Below are 21635 nucleotides of genomic sequence, written 5' to 3'. Positions count from 1 at the left end.
GAACAAACACACAGCCAGGAATATTTGTTTAAAAAGAAAGTGTGGTGAGGTGAAGTGCTACAGGGAAGGCCACACACTAACAATTTTATTCCTACAACTGGGAGTCCTGATGTCACTTCCAAGACCAGATGACAACCAACTCTGACCAAACTATATAACTCGACTTTACATGGCTCCCCTCTCATCCAGAGTCAAATGTTCCAAGTCACTACCACTCAGCTCCATTCTGTGGGGTGTAGTGGGACGGCTCACGCATCACGGTGGGATACTGAGAAGCCATGCAGTCTACAGCTGCAGGAGAGAATGCTGCAGATGCCGCCTGGGGTTGCCTAACCAAGGAATGCTCGGCAGGGCTACGGCAGGGCTACAGCAGACCAAAGCAGCTCCTTGGGGAAAACCTGGCTTTGTCCACACTTATCCCTGCCCATGCTTCTGTGCTGACGGGTGCAGGTATCCCTGGGTGAGAAGAACTGTCTAGGAGTGTAAGTCCTCAGCTAGCGTGGGAGACTAGTGGGAAACACTGCTGGAAACATCAAGCACTCGCTCACAGCGCTGTCAAAAAGGATACTCCAAAAGCCCTAAGGAAACAAAACATATTTGTGCTTTGTTGTTGTTTTTTTTTTTAATTTTGTTTAACAAATATAACTTTTTTTAAAAGTAAATATAGACTAAAGGAAGGGACTGTCCATGTACTCCTCTACAAGTGAGGACTCCTGCACTTGGGGCTGAATCTGGCCAGTGAAAGGCAACATTCTTGAGTCATATGATTCAATTCTTCCAAGGCATACTCTCACTTTTTTCTCAATATTGCATTCAACTTTTTTTCTAAAGCCTGTTTTTTTTTTTCAATGAAATTTTAAAAAATGAATACTTACTTTTATATTAGTTAGTATCTACATTATCTAACAAACCTAATGTGACATCTGTCTTGGGATGTGAAATACCTTTTTAACCTCCCACTCTAAACAAAGCATTCTTTTCTTTTCCATTTGCTACCGAGATTTACTGGACTTTAATGCTGCTTTCATCGCAGCTGACCGGAAGCGAAGAATTATGTTGTGTTTAATCCCAGCCCAAACAGTTGTCTTCTACTCTTGGCTTGTTTTCTTTTCTACTGACACAATGCCAAAAATCTGTCTCATGTTCGTTACCAGTCTTATTTTTATGTGCCTGTCATCTTTTTAGGACCTCAAAAGCCAAAGTAAAAACAAAATGAAAAGAACAAAGTCTATGTATTCATATTTTTTATCAGAGCTGAAGCAACTGCCCATGTCTACTGAAATGGAAATCCATGGTGCTCTCTGCATACACCACTTGCCTTTCCCAGAAGTCCATAGACCCTTCCAACATGTAGATCCTGGTTCATTTTTTGAACATGTGAAATTCTCATTAGTCATACAAATTAAGGTAAGTATACCCAGTACTTGTATGTGGTGCATGTATATGTGTGTGTATGTATGTATGCATATGTTTAAGCATGTGCATAGAGGTCAGAGGTCAACATTATGTGCTTTCCTTGATTGCTCTCCATCTTGGTTTCTCACTGACCTGGAGCACACCGATTTGGCTAGGCTAGCCATTGAGTTCCAAATATCTATTTGTCTGTACCCCAAGAACTCTGGGTCACTGCTACAGGCCTCAGGAAAATGTTATAAGAACTGCTATGGGCCACAGTAAAATATAAGAAAATATAAGAACTCAGCTAGTTATGGCAAAGTCACTACCTGAAGGGATCAAGGAATTCCTTCAGAGGAAGCCAAATTCCAAGGAGCTTTTGGTGTTATTTGGCTTGTTATCTACCAGCTGTCTTCTATTATGAAAATCATGTGTGCTTTCATAGTTTTCCCAATTGATTTTTCCCTAAGAAGTGCTAACAGTGTAGACTGATCACTCTCTGGACATACACATTCCAGGTATTTGGAGAACAGCCCCAGGAAAGGCTTCCTTCCCCCCAGCCCATCCGTTTCTCCCCTTTCAGCACTGGAATCAGATATCTCCCTTAGCCACTTTCAATGACTAACATAAATAACAGTCCAGACCACCACATGCTAGTCTCCTGATTTAAGGTAAATTGCCCAAGGAGACACCGCCTAGGTCAGGTGGACCTTAAGTAATAGCTTTACAAAATTTAGCTCAGATCCTCCTTTCTTACAGCCTTAATAACTTTATAGAGCCCTAACTTGTTATCTAACTACTTCTCAGAATGTAGACTGAGCACATAGACCCCCTTTTTCATACACTAACCGGTCATTAGCACTCAGTTGACCTCCTCTGTTTCCCATTTTGGATTGTAAAAGAAAGCCTGGTGGTCACTGCCTGAGGAAAATTCTTACCTACCTTTATGACCCCGTAGAATTCAAGCCTGGTGACCTTGCTTGGCCAGAGGATTGCTATTGCTTGGGTTTATAACTGGACTCCTGAGAGACTTGGAGAGAATGGAGAAACTGAGAACGGCAAGGGATAAGAAGGATTTTGACCAGAGAGAACATGTGGACATGATGGGAGATGAGGAAGAGTCAGATGGGGAAGTACTAGTTGGGTAAGAACGAGGTGAAAAGGACCTAGATGAGGCAGAATTAAGATGAGAGAATTAAGATAGAACTTAGAGGGAGCAGTAGACAAATATAGAGAGAAATCAGGCAAGAAAGGAGCTAAAAATGAAAGCAGAATAGAAGCTTGTAGAGAGAACTGACACAGAATAATAAAGTGTATGAACTAAGGAGTTTCATGTACATAGATTCATTTCTTTTCATCAAAGATTAATTATCAGCTGGTTGTTGATTCTTCCCGGACCCTGGGAAGGGACTATTGAGGGGTTGGACTGCCATAGTCCCCATAGGTCATAGACATACACCACCTCTCAGATCTCTACACAGTGCTTTAAAAAAACTTTGCCAACTGAGCTTTATGGTACATGCCTTTAAAACCAGCACTTGGGAGGCAGAGGTAGGCAGGTCTTGGTAAGTTTGACTCCAGCTTGGTCTACAAAGTGAGTCCCAGAACAGCAAGGGTTGTATAGAAACCCTGCCTCAAAAACTTTGCCATGATACTGATGCTGCTGTCCCTGGTTGATTCCTGATCTAGAATTCTTCCCCCAAGTACCTGTTGTGAAATCATACTATGATTCTAAGAGCATATTAAGAGATGAGTTAAATAAAATGTGGTATACAGCCATTCAGTAAACCACTAAGTAGCCTTTTAAAATAGGGACAGGGATTTATAGTTACCAACAGGAAAACCTAGAAACAGTTCTTTCCTTACAATAAGAAATGCATTAATTTTATTAAAAGATAACACTATCCTTTTTAAATGTATACTGGAAACACACTAACATGTTGCAATATCTAACTTATTATAAAATATCTCTACAGACAAATACATAGATGCTATTTCTAAATATATAGACCTCTTTTTTTTTTTTTTTTTTTTTTTTTTGGTTTTTCGAGACAGGGTTTCTCTGTGTAGCTTTGCGCCTTTCCTGGAGCTCACTTGGTAGCCCAGGCTGGCCTCGAACTCACAGAGATCCGCCTGGCTCTGCCTCCCGAGTGCTGGGATTAAAGGCGTGCGCCACCAACGCCCGGCTTAGACCTCTTTTTTTTAATTAATTAATTTATTTATTTTATTTAATGCCAAATGCTTTGGCATTAAAGCATTGAAGGAGGGAGGAGGTCTTAAATACAGGCTTACAGCACAATGGGGGAACCCCAGAGGGCAGAAGTTCGCTACCGATGTTTTACAATCTTGCATCTAAGCTGTGAACGCCCATTATGCAGAATACACAGACCTATATAGACATATATATAGACAGACACAGACACACACACACACACACACACACACACACACACACATATGAGTGCACACTCTCAACAAGCATGGCAGACCAACAACTTCACTGCATCCAATACTAGTTGACTATTTTTGTCAGTGATGTTCTATACATTTGAAATTTTCATTGCAATTATCTTTAATGTATGCATCACTTTGTCACATTTTTTAAGGGGAGACAGGTGAATAAATATGTATAGACTATGTTAGAAAGCCTGGTTGTGTCCATTTATTATTTATGTGGCTTATACTCTGCTCTCTATGTTCTTTGTACTTTACTGTTTTCAAATTGTGTTCAATGACCATGCATTTACCTTATTCATATTCAGGGGAAAAAAGTAAGAAAAAAACAAAAAACAAGCTACTGCAAAGGTCTTCAATTCTTAAAAAATAAACAAGAGCTCAGAGTTGAGCTGTGCTTGATGCTGAGATGCGCCCTTTGCTCTCACCTGTGATGGAGGCCTCGGAGCTTACAGCTCTCAGTGAGCATCATCGTCACCTGAACTTCAGAAGCTTGATCTATATAAAGAGAAGACACTGCTTTGAATAACACTGTATTTATGACATTAACATTTTACTGGTAAATATCTTTTACTCCAAGGTAAATTTTCATTGTAAGTTATAAGTAAATCTAAAGAGATACAGCCTAAAGTTTCATGACAGCAGACAGAACCTTCCTGAATAGGTCAGCTTTCTCAGAAACTCCTGCACAGACGACAGGAATAGAGTAAGGTTCCATAAGCCAAGGAGAAAAGGCAGCAGCCGTTAGGAAAACACATGAGACATACAGAAGGCTCACTCCCTCTTCCTAAAGACGCCAGACAAACTACTAGGGAAATACTGAAGTACCGATGGGGCCCAACAAAACTATAAAATGACTTTCAGGTCCACTAAGTGAAGATACCAGGAGTGAATAGGAGAGGCCATTTCCCATCAGACTGATACAGACAAATATTCAGTTGTCCGTCGGTCTGGAAGAATGGATGGAGACAGACTCATCAGCAGACTCTTGGGAAGGTGGGTGGGGGAAGCAGCATTAACAGAAGTGAGAACACATATGCGCCTGCATCATCACCAAATGCAGAGCCATCAAGAGCCACATGGGCTCCCTAGAGTACTCTACAGAGAAAGGTCTGCATGCACTGACAGTGGAAGTCATTAAATTAAATACACATTAAATTTCAGAAGCAGAGTGCAAAGGTCTGTGTGATCATTAAAAACAAAATTACTTGAAAAAAAAAAAAATACCCATGAGCATGTTTTTCCCTGACTTGGAGAAAGAGCATAAACTTTTATGCTGGTTCCTTTGGGACAGGATAACTTATATTTTGCACCTTCCTATAGTGTTTAAGTTTTCTGAACTTACAAAGTCTCACTATGTAGCCTAGGGTGGCCTCCAACTCTTGATCCTCCTGCTTCAGCCTCCTAGATGCTGTGACAATAGTCACATTGTACTGTCTGACTCCATTGGATTACTAGCTCTAAATTCATGGGTTTGGGTCCAGGTGACATATCTGACTTCAGTCTTTGGAAAGTGACATCGGATATCTATTAGCTCTCTGTATAAAATTATTAAACTTAAAAAAAATCCAATTTTTCCCCATTAAAAATGTGTTCTCTAAAACAAAACACAAAACCCCAAATATATTCTTCATAGAACTCCTATTTGTCCAGAAATAAAGCACACACCCTTTTGGGGAAGTCTGTTGGCAGTACGGAACATTAACTGAAAATCAGCACTCTATGCAAACAAGTGCCGTTGCACATTCCCTCGGCCCCACACAAGCCATGACTGGATGCTGAGGACCCATGTGCTTTCTCCTGTTGCCCTCCAATCAGGGAGAGCACAGCAGTTACAGGGAGGCCGAGCAGTGACCACAACTCTGGCACAGAAGAGAAAGCTTATCACAGAGTTGCAGGATCCGTACTGTGTTTTCTTATCGCTATTATTTCCTTTTCAACCCTAAATCAAACCAATTCTGTGTGGAAACCTATTTTGTTAATTCATTATGATCCACAGAGTATAAACCCAAAACATATCAGCATTAAAATAAAATATTTCCATTAAAAAAGTAAGAAAACAAAAGGCAGTTTCTTTTACTAAACTTGTGGCTCAAATCTCCTATTTATAAAGAGTAAAATATAAAAAAGTCATGTAAACTATCCTTCAAAACTAATCAGAAAACCCACTACAATCTAACAAAATATTCAATGTTTGGGGAGCTGAGGGGAGTTGGTAAACAAAAACTAAACAAAACAGCAAGTTAAACCATTTGTTTAGCAAAGCTAAGGGGAGTGTGGAGGGTTTTAGGCATTTGCAATAGCCTTAACCACGTAATTTTGCGAAATTACAGGCAATAAATTCCAGACGTTTTAGTTAAGACTAGTAAAACACAAATTTTTAGAAATAATATACATAAGCCCTCCATCCTTCCCATTGTATGCCTTTAAGTAAATTTAGAAACATTTATTATCATTTAACTCTGTAAATCTCAAAAAAAATTGTCACCTCTACTCAAAAGTAATCTCCCCTCAATCTCTGCAAGTGTTTAATTTCTTTTTCAGAAATCGGTGCTCACTGGGCTGGGGAGAAGGCTTGGCCCATGACGCACTCCCTGGAGCCCGCTAACCAGTCTGCCTAGCCTAACTAGAGAGCCCTGGGTCCCAGACAGAGAGATCTGTCCCAAAAAAACAAGGTGAAATGGGCTGGAGAGGGGGCTCAGTTGTTAAAAGTACTGGCTGCTTTTCCACAGGACCCAGGTTTAATTCTCGGCATCTGAAAGGTGGCTCACAACGATCTGTTCCAGAGGATCTGACACACTCCTCGGGGACTGGGGCACCCAAGTGTTACAAATGCACACACACAGGCAAAACACTCATTACATAAAATAAAAATAATTTAAAAACAAAAACAAAGAAAAAAAGGTGGATAGTACTTGATTAAAGAAATCTAAGGTTGACCCCTGGTCTCTGCATGTATGCACACATGCACATATGTGTATATATACACGTATACACGCTTGTTCACCCACGGGGGGGGGGGGGTAGTAACGGGGTGGGTGTTGTGTCAGGCAGGCATTTCCTAGGGTACTATACAGCATGTAAGAGGACAACATGGAGAGGGAACGAAAGATAAACAGCCCATATCTAAGGTATTGGGGATCTGAGGACATTTAATTGTTTTCTTTATAAATGTCTGTGTTGAAAAGTAGACTAAAGATGATATTTTCTTAGATGGGATAAAGGATGGTATGAGAGAGTTTTAACAGGGAAAACCCAAAATTAGACACAGCAACAGACGAGTTAATTTAATGTAATTTAACTACAGTTGGAATCATATTTAATAAATGTTTAATTAAGTTAGAAAACTATTTCCTATACTTGGTGAGAAAAACTTAATTCTCAAAAGTGAGCCTGTGAGTTACACTACTATAAACTGATTCCAAAGGTCTGGCACACACTGAGACAGAAGACAAAGTTTTGCTAGCATGAGTCATTTACACAAAAACTATTATGAAAACAGCATGCAAGAAAACCCTACCTTTGACTGTTTTTACGAATATTTGCTTTTCTTTATTTGGATCTTTTTCATCTACTAAAATCCCATGGAAAATACGCCCAAAAGTACCTAAAAGGAAAAATAAGTTAATGAGGTCACATGCTCATCTTCACACCATCACAAAGCTTTCTGGTAATGTGACCTAAACATGACAGGTATGGTGGCTGGCCATTGTTCTAGCTCCAGAGTAAACTGGACCAAAGCAGTTAAAAGCCATTTGTAACTACAGAACAATCTGCTTTGAGAAATCCCCTATGTAAACTAAGTGTGTGAGGATGTTTTCCTTCATTTCCCTAAATAAACTAGTAACCCGGTCAGAGAGCTGCAGCAATGACAGGCGACAGCCCAGGTTGTCACCTCAAAGCAACCACAAAGGGAGAGAAAGGCTTCTCCTTTCTGCTGCTGCAGACTTTAGTCAAGAAAGGGCCAAGGAAAGCAAATCCTGACTTCAAATCCTGACTTCAGGGACTCCATGCCTTGGACCACCAAGTCTCAGACAGGTGACTGGACTCTCAGGTCATTATGGGTCAAGTGTGTTCCTAAAAAGCTCTTACAGCAGAGAGAAATTATGACATTTCTGTGGGGGCAAAGCAGTGGTTAAAACAGAGATATGAAAATCCACACAGATTTATTAGTAAAATATTTTAATTTTTTTTTTTCCGTTTTTCTTTCTCTTTTTCATTTGGTTTTGTGAGTCAGGGTTTCTCTGTGTAGCCTTGGCTGTCCTGGATTAAAAAGGCTTTCTACTGAGATAGTCTTCAAAAAAGATTAAGGGCATGTTATTCTTTCACACAAGACTATTTTTTACTTTCATCCTTCCATAATTGAGTAAGAAATGCTTAAAATGGTTAAGCTTTGCTGTGGACACTACATACACCTTGGGCTTTATAAAGTCTGTCACTGTATGTGCTGAAGTTACTGGTGCCCGGGTGGAAGGTCCCACTGAGGCACAGAGACAGGGTAACATGGATGCTGCAGGCAGGAAGGCTCCAGAGAACCTTTGCTTGGGGCTGTCCCACCCCTTCGTGCCTCTGCACAAAGGAGCTCCTCTGAGGTGGAGTGGGACAGACCTGCTGCTGTCTCCTCTTCCCCATTCCTAGTCCCATTTTACATACCCCAAACACAAACTTTAAAGGCAAAACTAACTGGGCGAACCCCACACTAGAAGCACATGTGTACACAGATCACCCTACCACAGGTCACAGTGTACAAATTCACTCATATTCTGTCTGGATATCTGGATATCTGAATATCTCTCTTTAATTCTATCTAATCTGACAGATGAAAAGTGGCATGTAAACTATCGTTTGATTTGTACTTATCAGATTTCCAGTGAACCTGACCACTTTATAAAATATTAGCCAGCCATGCTTTCTTTTCTGAAAGCGAAAGTACCAAAAACATCAAGGAAAACGCCTGGTTCCAAATTTCCTCAAATTATAAGCAAGTGAGGTTACTTGCTCCATCCTGTTCGGAGACGCAGAAAACTGTAAACATAACCATTAATTCTGTAGGAAATGTTGTCTGGCCTGGTTACCCTCTTCGACTGCAGACAGATCTGAAAACTAGTTATTCTTAGAAAAGAGACACTGAAAAACAGACCAGGAAGAAAAAAAAAAAAAAAAACACAAAACAAAACAAAGCGAAAACAAAAAACAAAACCCTGCTTCCATAAAGGACCATTTGCTTTTCAAGCATTTGAAGTTCCTTCTAGCTTCCAGGAGTCCCAGCCAACAGAATGGATTCATACAACCAAAAACATTCCATAGTGAACTGCAGCGGAAGAAGCATGTATCTGCTATCTAACACTGTGAAAAGGTCAGCGCAGTATTTTATTGTGAATTTCTGTCCTCTTTCACCATCTCCTTAATCAAGACCCTAAAACTCAAAACAGAAAGCAAGGACCTGCAAGAAGAGACAGAAGGAGTACTGGATACGTCAAATACAAATTCTGTTAATTCTTCCTTGTGCATAGTTTCATCTCACCTCTCAACTAGTCCAAGAGTGATCAAGACCACTATGTTGTCAATTCCACAGAAACTCTAAGGTGCTGTGGCTTTCTCTAAGGTCACACAGGTGACAAATCTTGGGGATGGAATCTGTGTCTAATCCCAAAACGCATCCATCCACTTGATTACCCACAACCCATGAGTGAAAAAAAATTAATCTGAATATTTCAAATACGCCTGCTGGGTACTGATCATTTAAATAAGAATAAATGCAAAATACACTTATAGATAACAAATACTTGTCTGTGTTTTATCACACTTCAAAATCAAGATGTTCATCAAAGCTGCTACTGGACACTGAATGAAGTCTAAAGAAAAGCAAAACGAAATCTTTTTGGCAACAAACCTGAAAATCCAGAGAAAATAAATACCTTCTTGAAGAACGTCTTTCAGTGTTATCCTCTCCCTGGAGATCGCTATGTCCTTCACCTTGGCTTTGGCCTCCAACAGAGTGACACTCCGCAAGTCGTTCTTCTCTATCCGCAAGGTAGGGTAACCTGAGGAGCCAACAAAGCCAGACCAAGCAATATAAATACCCTACTACGGCACTGAGGTCAGTCAGTCATCTGCAACCCAGGACTTAAGGCACCGCAACGAATACTGAAACAATATAAAAGCAAACGACCGTATACACAAACCAGGGAAGCTACTTATGAAGGACACATAAGATGTTAAGAAAAGGGAACAGAGAGAGAGAGCTCAGTGGTTAAGAGAAATGTTGGCTCTTCCAGAAGACCCAGGTTCAATTCCCACATGGCAGCTTACAACTTTTTAACTCCAGGTCCAAGGGATCTGACACCCTCACACAGATGTACATGCAGGCAAAGCATCAATGTACATAAAATAAAAATAAATTGAAAAAAATATTAAGGAAAAACATTGCCATCCACCACAATACTATCCCCAAATGTAAAAAAACAGAGTTAAAATAAGAAATACTAAAAATATGATTACTATCACTTTGGATGACTTGGAGACAAATGATAATAAACTTTGATTTACAGACTTTAATCCCTCTCTTATTTAGTTTTTCCTTCCAAATGATTTTCAATATAATCATATAACAAAAGATCTTTTCAAATGAAGAGATATTTGAAAAAAAAATCATTTCTAACAAAATACTCGTTTGTACTCCCACAGCCTAGCCTGCTCATGTCATTTTGAGGTTCAAATTTAAGTTCACTCAATTTCCATCCATTCAACACAATGACAACAAAAGCAGAATTTATAGCCATAAATTAAAGTTTTCGTGACAAGAAAAAAATAAGGTAAAAGGAAGAAGCAGTGCTGGCAATAGAAACCGAAATGGCATTTTTAATGACAGGTAATAAGAAAGCAAGGTGGGGGTGGGCAGGGTTAGAGGCAGGGAAAGGAGGGAACGATACAATTACATCTTCATTCTTAAAAAGTAATGGATCATAACAATGAGCACCAGTGGCTGCCAGACGACTACATGAAGGCTCTGTAATTTCATAATGGATGTATTCTGGCAATGCCTGAACCCAGCGATAAGTCATTTGTGTAAGTTTAATTCTACCTGAAGTTCTCTGAGTGTCGTGGATCTGTGGTCTGTTCTATTCTGTTACCCTGGAAAACTCTTGGCCAATATATCTTCAGTTTTCGAGTTTGTTTTTTTTTTTTCTGTCCCCTTTACTTTTCTTTTTTCTTTTCTTTCTTTCACTAGGCAGCCCATGCTGACTTGGAACTCACGATCTGCCTCAGCTTCCCAAGTACTGCAGGTATAGGTATGTACCAACACACCCCACTCCTTTTTTTGCTGTTACTATTCTGTTTTAGACAGGGTCTTACTATGTATCCCTGGCTGATCTGAAACTCACTATGTAGAGCTGGTAGCCTCAGATTCACAAAGATCCAGTTGCCTCTGCCTCCTGAGTGCTAGGATTTCAAAGTGCGGCACTACCATGTCTGGCCTTCTTACTTTAGTCATAAAACAAATGTATTGAGTTTTTTAAACAGTGTTTTGTGGGGGGTGGAGAGAAAGACCAGTGTTTAAGAGCACTTGCTCCTCTTACAGAGTAAGAGTTTAGATTCCCAGAACCCACATGACAGCTCACAGCTCTCTGTAACTCTGGTCCTAGGGGACCAATGCCCTCTTCTGACCTCTGAAGGCGTTTCATGCACATGGTCACATACATACATGCAGGCAAAACGCTCATACATATGAAATAAAAATAAAGGTTAAAGGGCTGGAGAGATGGCTCAGTGGTTAAGAGCACTGACTGCTCTTCCAGAGGTCCTGAGTACAATTCCCAGCAACCACATGGTGGCTCACAACCATCTGTAATGAGATCTGGTGCCCTCTTCTGGCCTGCAGTCACATATGCTATATACATAATAAATAAATAAATCTTAAAAAAATAAATCAAGGTTAAAAAAATTTAAGTGTTTTGTTTTCAGCATCTAATAATAAATGAATTATCTGCTTCTTTATAGTAATGTCCACAATTAAAAACAAAAATAAGTAAATTTAATATTAATGACAAATTTTTAATAATACGTAAACATACTTTCATTGCCTTTCTTAAAAGAAAAAATTTTTAGCACATATAGCCACTGAAGTATCTATTTTGTAAGGTCATATCCACAGGCCCTAATAAGCAAAACCTGGCATATAAATATCAAAAGCAATGGTGCAGTGCGCCTTTCTGAGCAGGTCTGACTTTCATATCTACTGTGGCATTTTCATGAAGGGCTCGTGCTATTTCTTTCTCTCCTGAGAGTGGCAGCAGGTGCTCTAATGACTCAAGTTCCTTGTCAGCCCTTCTTTCTCACACTGTCTGAGTGAAGGAAACAGACCAGTTATGCAGAAATGGCCTCTCTGCTCCTTGGCTCTCATTTATCTTCTCCCTCTCTCCCTTTATTACATGAACGCTGCAATTCCTACAGCCCTAATTACATCCAGGCTAATTATTTTGGGTTGGACCACCACATCCACAGGTACAAAGTATCTGTTTGTTGCACTTTTTGTACAGCTGTTTTATCAGTGGATTTAGGGGAGGATTTGGGCTAGCTGCAGTAAAGCCTCTATTTCCCTTTGTTCTTAGGGTTTTCATCAATGATGATCTTTCTAAATAGAGTATTTTGCTAAGGACTATAAGTGTCATTATCTAACTGTGTCATTCCTTTCACTTTCATTAGCTGGGAGCCTTCTATAAAGAAATGTTTGTCCTAGTCAACCAGTACTACTAGCTCTTTATCCTGCCATACAATTCATTTAGCCAGCTGTCAGAATAATAAGGTATTAATGGAGCTCTAGTTATCAATTATGCAAAGCAATATACATTTATGGATTACTACACATTTTTTGTTCCAATCCACTGCAGCCATTATTCTCTTGGATACTCAATGGCTACATCTTTGGTCAGCAGGAGCTTCAATCTGCAGCAACATATCTCAGATTTACTCTGTCCATTTCCTGACCCAGTCCTGGAATCATCTCTTTCTAACAAATTTGATTCTTTTTGGTGGGAAAGTTTAGAAGGACCATAAGAGTGTGGTGGTCTGAATAAGAATGGCCCCCATAGGTTCATATACTTGAATGCTTAGTCACCAAAGAATGGAACTGTTTGAAAGGATTAGAGGGATCAGGAGGTGTGGCCTTGTTGGAAGAAGTGTGTCACTGGAGGTGGGCTTTGAGCTTCCAAAAGTCCATGCCAGGCCTAGGTTCTCGGCCTGTAGATCAGGATGGAGCTCTTGGCTGCTGTCCAAGCACCATGCTCGCTGCCATGATGAGAATGTCTGAAGCTGTAAGCAAGCCCCCAATTAAATGTTTTCTTTATAAGAGTTGCCTTGGTGGTGGTGTCTCTTCACAGCAACAGTCCACTGAGTAAGACAGGGAAGAAGACAGTCTTGATCTAACTTCATTAACAAGAAAATGTCAGCCCAAGGAAGACAGTTAATTGCCTACAAAATCCTAATTTATCAGCCACCTTTCCAAGTCAAGACCTTATCTGTGGTTCTTTGGGACTTTCTTTATCTTGTTTTGGTTTTTTGTTTGTTTTGTTTTTATGTTAACTGATTCCCTACTGTATCTATATTATATTCCAACAAAGACTACATTATTATATGCATATTTCACATGACACATAATAAATTTGTCAAGTAATTATTTTTTTAAGAAGAATTACTTCAGCTAGGCAGTGGTGGTGCATGTCTTTAATCCTAGCACTTGGAAGGCAGAGGTAAGTAGATCTCTGAGTTTGAAGCCAGTCTGGTCTACAGAGTGAGTTCCAGGATAATCAGGGCTACACAGAGAAACTTTATCTCGAAACTCTCCCCTAAAAAAATTAAAATAAAAAAAATTTACTTTCCCCAAAATACCTAACAATGAAGTGCATGAAAATAAAAATGGACCGAGAATGGTGGCCCACATAAGGCCAATCTAAGCTAAGTGCTAGAGTTCCAGGCTAGCATGAGCTAAAAACCAGTTAAGTGAAAACATTAATCAAAATTCTATTAATAAGAAGGAAATTTAAAAAAAAAAGAAGAAGGAAATTAAAGTTCAAGAGATGGCTCAGTAGCTTAGAGCTCTCAATGCTCTTCCAAAGGACTCAAGTTCAATTCCCATCACCTAAATCAGGTAGTTTTCACTGGCATTCAAGTGCACATGCCTGCATGCACACACACATATACATAACACACACACACACACACACACACACACACACACACACACACACTTTTAAAAAATTAAAAAGAAGGAAATTAGAAGCTAGGGATGTCAGTCAGTGGTAAAGCACCTGTAGCATGTATGAGGGCCCGTGGGTTTGATCCCAGCATGGTGGGGGAAAAAATTTAAAATTCCATGCACAAAACATATCAACAGTAACTAGTTTGTATTAAGATCAGAAATCCATGTGAAGGACTGGTGGGCAACTCTGTGACACAGAACATGGTTGGCATGCTGGAGACCCCAGGTTTAATCACTGCAAGTCCTTATGTGCCCTGTGAAAATATCAGCTTATTCTATATAACTACCTGAAAACCTTCATTTTGAATTTGTATAGAATTGATTTATTAGCTCTTTTAATATAATTAATTATGGAAATCTCCCCAAAGCAAAGCTAGCTCTAACAATTAATTTTTACATAGAATACTCCAATTTTAAAATGTTTTATTCAATGCTATAGGAAACAAAAACTGAAAATCAGACCAACTTTTGCACAAGTTAGATGCTTGTACATTAATTCCACAAATACACTAAGCACATCAGGACGACCGACAGAGCCTATCATACAAAGCTTTGCAAACAGCTGTAGAATTAAATTAACTCTTACTGGTGATGGGAGTCGCATTGTTGGGTGTGTCAGCTCTCAGATACTGAGTCGTCTGGGTGGATGGCTGAGACAGCCCTTGGGAACTACTGCTGGCGCTGATGCTGCAAATAATTTTAAGAGAGAAATATTTGACAAGTGAACCTCAGTGAGAAATTTCTTTTGCACACATATAAAATACATATAGCTTTATAACCTGCCTAAAAATTCTGAAAGAGATGACAATAAATGCATCCATCCCTATCAGCATTCCATACTGAACTCCAAAGCTACTTCACAATGTAGGACTCAACTTAGTCTTTCATTTGTACTTCCAAAATGGCCGAGCATGTCATCATAGTGAAATTGTTCAGAAATGTAGGTGGAAGTCCTCAGAGAGCAATTCTGAACCTCACACAGGGTATAACAGGGAACTATGGCCCATCTCTCTTGAAAAGAGCCCATGTCATTCAATTGAACTGGTTTTCAGAAAAGGGGAGAAACAAGCTCCTTTAATAACAGCCCAAATCAGACAAACTTCAGATGAAGTAGTCACAATCTAAATCAGTGTGCCATGTGCAGAGTGTGGGAAGCAGTAGCCTATCCAGCTCATTATTTAATTATACACGTTTCCTCTCGTCACCTCCCCTCACCCCACTTTCTTGGAATTCATAGTACTCAGAAATCTCTACTACTTGAAACATTACATCACACTATACTCCTAAGTAAGAGGAGACCCAAAGGTGGTGGGCGAAGATCTTGTTAATCAGGTGTTTGCAATTACTATAAATCAATGGTTCCCAAACATTCTTCCATCTTTTCAGTGGGTAGCAACCATGTCCCAGGTCACATCCTGGGCTCACTGCCTTATTTCTTTTAGGTTTGTAGCCGTGGGGAAGTAAAATAGAGAGATTCAGCATAGAGAGTAAACCCAGATAGCCAGATAGGACTCCTGTAACTACAGAGGCAGTGGAGCCCAGCAGAGGCTCCAAATATCCAATGTATGAACAGACTTTGGACTGACTGCTCTTTGTACCTTATCACTGCAGTTTCAAAACCTAGTGATCACAAGGAAACAGGTGATCAATGCCATATAATCTAGAACACTCACACATAAATTTTATTTTATCAGTTTCAAGAGCCCAAACATACACGTGAAGGACATAGACATAAAACATGCACACAATGAGCACTGTAAGCTCTACGCAGCCTTCTGGCGCTAACAGTACAATTTAGAATTACCCACTACTTCGGCTAAAGTACTGAGATGGGGTGTCCTCAAATAAATATTTGGAGAGCATCTGCGTACACAAGCCATTTAGCTCAGCACATCCTCCATCTGAAAATGCCTATGTGTCTAACAGGAGGCCCTCAGCATGCCTTCCCTGGCGATGCTCGTATTTCAGATTACCATCTTCCTGTGAGCCTGCAATCAGCTTTGTTTCCAAGCAACTTTGCTGAAAGGACTTTCAACTCAGCGAATAGAACAAAGATTTGTCAGGACATTGTGTGGTCAGAGTTCTGGAAGCTATTAAGTAGTGATTTATGTGAGTTTACATATGTTGTTGGTCATAAGCAAATGGAGAACATAAACCTTTAAATCATAATTGCCAACACCACCAGCTGCACGGCTTAGGCAAACTATTCAATCCTTCTGGAGCCTCAAACTCTTTAGGGATGGAAGGAACATAAAGCTACTCCTAACAAGACTGCTAAAAGGGTTCCATGGAAGATGGGTAAGTACGGCTCTGAAGACACTGTGTAGCCCTCAGACACACTAATAGTAATAATAGTGATAGTAATAAACTATTATTATTTTATCATGAGGAATATTATGCATCACGTCCCCAATCTTACAATGATAAAACCCTATAAGGTACATGTTTTTGCTGGGTACTTCTCAAGAATCCCACTAAAAGTCAAATTTGTTAGAGGTTCAGTATTCAGTACAGGAGTGAAGGGTTGCATCTCGAAGGGGAAGCAGATGAGGAAATTCTTCCACAGAAATGGAGCAAGAAAGCCTACCTCACAAGATTTCTGTGAGGCTCAAACTTATGATGCATGTGAAAGCTCAACAAATATGCCCTGCAAGCAACCGTACGGATGGCTGAATAAACTTCAACAACTGAACAGTAGGTGGCACACTTGGGTCACCTAAAAATGCTTAAGACTGTGAGCAGTCAAGCAGCCTTGGTTGGGGCTTTCTATGTCAGAAATGCCCAAGAAAGAAATGAGCAAAGCAACGGTGGAGAAAGAAACTTTCTTTGGATCCCAAAACTTACTATTCTGAGAAAAGCAAGGTACAGTAAGAGACCTGCCCTGGACACCCATTAAAGCCCACACCTTCATAGCAACATCACACGTGGGTGGTAGAAAACAGATTGAAATGTGTATTTGCTAACATTTAATAGTTTAAGACTAGACTAACTAGACTAAATAAATTTGATTTTCATAAGCAAGTAAGCTAAGAATGTAGACAAAGATCTTCAAAATACTAAATTCTCACTCTGTTTTCAGTGAGTCATTCATTTATTCAATTTATCGAGTGTCTATCAGGTGACAGGTGCTGCTCTGGCTGCTGAGTACACAGCAGTGAACACTATGTGGTTTCCCACCCTATGTTACATACAGTTGGGACTTCTTGCTGAATGTCTCATCGAGGCAGACTACAAACTCTACGGGGACAGCTAAGTGCCTGTTCACCCTGCTCTCTCCAACACCTACACCAGTGCCTAGCACAGTATGACCAAATGGGCCCCTATGAGAACCCAAAATACTGTCGGTTAACTACCCGGTGAAAGAGAAGCCACACTCATGGAGTGGGAAGACATAAGCCAGGTAGAATGCTTGCTTCTGACATGAGCTGCTAATACATGGTGAAAATGGGATTATTTGGTGTAGTAAGTTGACTTTTCCTCTTCTATTCCTTCTTCAGTCAAAAGAGCTGCTGAGTGTCCTGGATAGTTTTTTGTCAAGCTAGAGTTGTTTCAGAAGAGAGAAGTCAGTTGAGAAAATGCTCCCATCAGTCTGGCCTGTGGCAAGCCTGTGAAGCATTTTCCTGATTAACGAGCACGTGGGAGGGCCCAGCTCACCGTGGGTGGTGCCATCCCTGAACTTTAGGCTGAGCAAGCCAGTAAGCAGCTCTCTTTCCTGCATGGTTTCTACATCAGTTCCTGCCCTGACTTCCCTCTGTGATTGAGTGTGATCTGAGAGTTACTAATTAAAATAAACCCTTTCCTGCCCAAATTCTTCTGGTCACGGTGTTCTGTCACAGCAACAGAAACTCCACAAGTCGCAATAGACTGCACAATTAGCAGGAGGACTCTATGCAGAGAGGAGAGCAGATGTCTCTCCGGTGCTGTCAGAGCACTGCGTAGGAACCTGGTCACCGCCGTCAGCTCGCCTGGTGTGTGTAACTGCAGGGGAGAAGGAGTACGTAAAGAAGCCATGATTAGCACACTGCACCTTCCTGAGAATGAAATCTCGCGGAGGCACTTGTGCATGTAGGGCTGAGACCTCCTACCCTCTCCTGCCACTTCTTCAAACCCCACAATCTCTGCTTTACAGGGGAGGAGGCTGAGAGGCTAGTAACAGAAGAGCTGGACTTCAGATACAGATGGCCTGGCCCCAGAGGAGAGGCTCTTAACTACCAAGCTGTGCCCTGAAAATAAGTAATAATATAAACTGCTTTTATTCAGACCGGATCTAGAAACCTAGAGTTTGAAGCTCCTGCTCGTGTAGTGATGACTTAGCAGGAAGACATGTGTGTTTCACGGAATCTAAAAGTTACAGACAACTCAGGCCTGTGTGAATTCGTGGCCTTAACACACATACTCACAGCCAAGGAATGCAAGTCTATGGGCATCAGGACAGATCTGTGCCTGTTAGGAAGTGGAGGCAGGAAGATCAACAGTTCAAGACCAAGACCAGCCCGTGTTCTATGAGACACTGCCTTAAAACACAAACACACACACACACACACATACATACATACACACACACACATACACACACACATACATACATACACACACACATACACACACATACATACATACATACATACACATACATACACACACACACACACACAAACACACAACCCCACCCTTAAAATATGACTTATGACAATCCTGCTCTTCAGTGACTCCTGTCACTTATATCATCTCTCAAAAGTGTCTACAAAATGTTTAACACTTTTATCTCCTCAACTGCTTCCAAATGACAGTTCATCCTGTTAAATCAATGAACTCAATTATCACAGTGTACACCAAACACTCTGAAACATAGCATCCATAATCCAGTTAGCTAGCTGTCAACCTGACGTAGCCTGGAGTCATATGAAGGAGTCTCAACTGAGAACTGCCCAATCAGATGGGCCTGTGGCTATGCAGATGAGGAAACTAATGACGGATGTGAGAGGGTCCAGCCTACTGTGAGCATCACCCCAGGCAAGTGGGCCTGGGGTGTATAAGGAAGTTAAGTGGACAGGAGCAAGAAAGCAAGGCAGTTACCATCCATCCTCCAGTTTCTGGCCCAGGTTCCTGCCTTGATTTCCCTTAGTGACAGACTGTGACCTCAAAGTGTAAAATGAAATAAAGCCTTTCCTCCTCTAAGTTGGTTTTGATCAGTGTTTTACCATGGCAACAGAAAAGCCAACTAGAGCACCTGCACACGTCCCATTGCATTCCCATCACTTCTCTTCTTCCCCTACTCAAGGAAGGGAAGGAACACAATGTAGACAAAGTGCTTAGGAGTACTGACTCCCACCTGCTCCCCGACCTTTCTGGAGGAATGTCTACCACACAGCTCTACCATACAGTGTTAGGACTGGGCATTTAGCGAGAGAAGACACTGCTCTCTGCCTGGAAAAAGCTTACATTCTTGTGGGAAGGATGGTGATGGATCTGGAGTATGAATTGTGGGATTGGATTGGTGGAAAATCCCCATGGCTCCAGTATGAACAAATGCTCTGAAGGGCAAGGTGCAGGGCACAGAATGAGGGATAAGGAATCAGCCAACAAAGCACAACTAAGGATTCAGTAAGAGAGGTAGAAAGGGTTCAAAGTTCAAAGTCAAATACAATGCTGAGAATGTCTTCAGTTGGTGCGTAGGAGTCACTAAGGATTGTGGGTTGTGAGCACACATCTACCATTCCATCTTTACCTCTCATTGCATTCTGCTACAGTGTCATCGCTGACTCACCCAGGTTAGGCAGGCACCTTCTGCATTCCCACACTACATTATACATATCACAATCATCAATTCTATACTGTAATTATGGGCTAACATCAAAGAACCTTGATACCATGAAGTGTATCATTAATCTTTGTAATCCCAACACTTAGTGTGATTATCTATTCAGGGTATCTCTACTTTGCTATACATTAGGATCATCCAAAAAATTTTAAAGCACAGCAGATACTCAAGTGGGGGTGGGGTGGGGAGGGAAGGCAGGTGGGAGGGAGGGACAGAGGGAGGGGGTTGGGGGGATCTAGAAGGAAGGAAAAGAGCAGTTTCAAAAGGCAATTGGAGTCTGGAGGCAAGTCAGGATAATGAAGATGTAAACCATTTGCCCCTACTTCTCCCCAGGTTATAACTCCACAAAATTTAAAAGATAAAAAGACAAACATAAAGACAGTAACCAAGGCATCTTATCTCCTCTTTGGCTGTGGCTGGGCCATCCTCCCCCCTCCTCCCCTGCATCAGTGTGCATGGATGGGGGGTGGGGGCACTCATGCATATGCAAGCAACTGACTTTATTTTTTTTCCTTTCCCAAAACATGTACAATACCTGTCATCCAGTTCAATCCTTTTCATACTATGAAGGTGCAAAACGGCTAATATTATTGCTACAAGAAATATTACTGCACAGCAAACCCCTACACTGATATAAAACACACGCGTGGAAGTGGTTGGAGCTGCATGTACAGGATCATCTGAAACAAAAATGAAAAGCACATTAGGCTTTTTCAACAAAGCTGATGGTGTGCTCTGTCCTAACACAGTGAGTAGCCCCTGTTCCTCACAAAAAGACCTGCATTTCATCACACTTATTCTTTGATATAAGCAGATACCCGCAGCATGGTGTTCACACAAATTTTAGTGTTTTTGTTATAGTCTTATGAAAAACTTTAAATAAAAGTTCTGGTTAATAAGAACCATAGTCCTCACAAATGGTATATACGAAACCCCCCAGTCCATAAGACATACAGCAGAGCTGTCCCACAGAATGCTCTGCAGTGAAGCAATGTTCTGCGGCACATTTACAGAAACAGAGAAATAGAACATAGTGTCCATCACTGGAGCCACTTGCCACCTTGGCTATGTGGCATAAAAAACAACCAGAGTAACTCTGCCATAGCCTATTTTATATCATGTTAATGAATTTACAGTTTCGAGGCCACATACAGCTAACAGTCACCCTGCTGGCCAGAGAGCACAGTTCTTTTGATCAGTAAATATTATTTTCTTCTTTAATTTTTTAAAAAAGGTTCTATTGATTAAATATGATTATACCCAGCTAATGTTATTCTAAGACAAAAAACACCTCAGGAATAGGGAAATTAATTCAATGCACAAAAGACTACACCACACACACAACTCACTCTCTCTCTCTCTTCCCCCTGCCCCCTCCTCCCTCCACAGCTGATCAGAGGGCAGCAGAAGGCAAACTGTAAGGGGCTCATGGAGGCGGAAGTACACACACAATGTGAGCAAAACTGATGAGACAGAATGCAAATGTTTCAACCGTGTAGTCACATCATGGTCCTGTTTTAAAAGTACCCAAGAAATGTGGAGTTTATCCCCAGTGAGCACAGCAGAGACACACGGGGTGGCCTGCTGACGGAAGCAGCTGCAGGGGGAGCAAGAGCAGAAGCTGGAACCGGTCAGGACGCTAAAGGGCCGTCCAAGAATGAGGCTGCAGCGGCTTTGCTGGGGAGTCGGGGAAGGCGAGGAGGGAGT

General features: G+C 40.9%; 1 protein-coding gene across 2 annotated transcripts in view; it reads right to left on the bottom strand.

Annotated features, from left to right (window-relative positions):
* The window catches only part of Ryk (receptor like tyrosine kinase), a 78046-nt gene that overhangs the window by 18388 nt on the left and 38023 nt on the right, over nucleotides 1-21635 (bottom strand). Inside the window, exons 6-10 of one of the 2 annotated variants that reach the window (XM_042281513.2) lie at nucleotides 20464-20608; nucleotides 14694-14794; nucleotides 9768-9902; nucleotides 7370-7456; nucleotides 4278-4347 (exon numbers count right to left, since the gene is read on the bottom strand). In XM_042281513.2, coding sequence (XP_042137447.2) covers nucleotides 4278-4347; nucleotides 7370-7456; nucleotides 9768-9902; nucleotides 14694-14794; nucleotides 20464-20608 — 538 coding nt within the window. The remainder of the gene's footprint in view (nucleotides 1-4277; nucleotides 4348-7369; nucleotides 7457-9767; nucleotides 9903-14693; nucleotides 14795-20463; nucleotides 20609-21635) is intronic. The other variant, XM_042281512.2, reaches the window with a different exon arrangement.

The sequence above is a fragment of the Peromyscus maniculatus genome, chromosome 7, assembly GCF_049852395.1.
Source record: "Peromyscus maniculatus bairdii isolate BWxNUB_F1_BW_parent chromosome 7, HU_Pman_BW_mat_3.1, whole genome shotgun sequence".
In the NCBI taxonomy this organism is placed as follows: Eukaryota; Metazoa; Chordata; class Mammalia; order Rodentia; family Cricetidae; genus Peromyscus; species Peromyscus maniculatus.
Note: the sequence above shows the minus strand (reverse complement) of the source record. Positions and strands in the feature narration are given on the sequence as shown.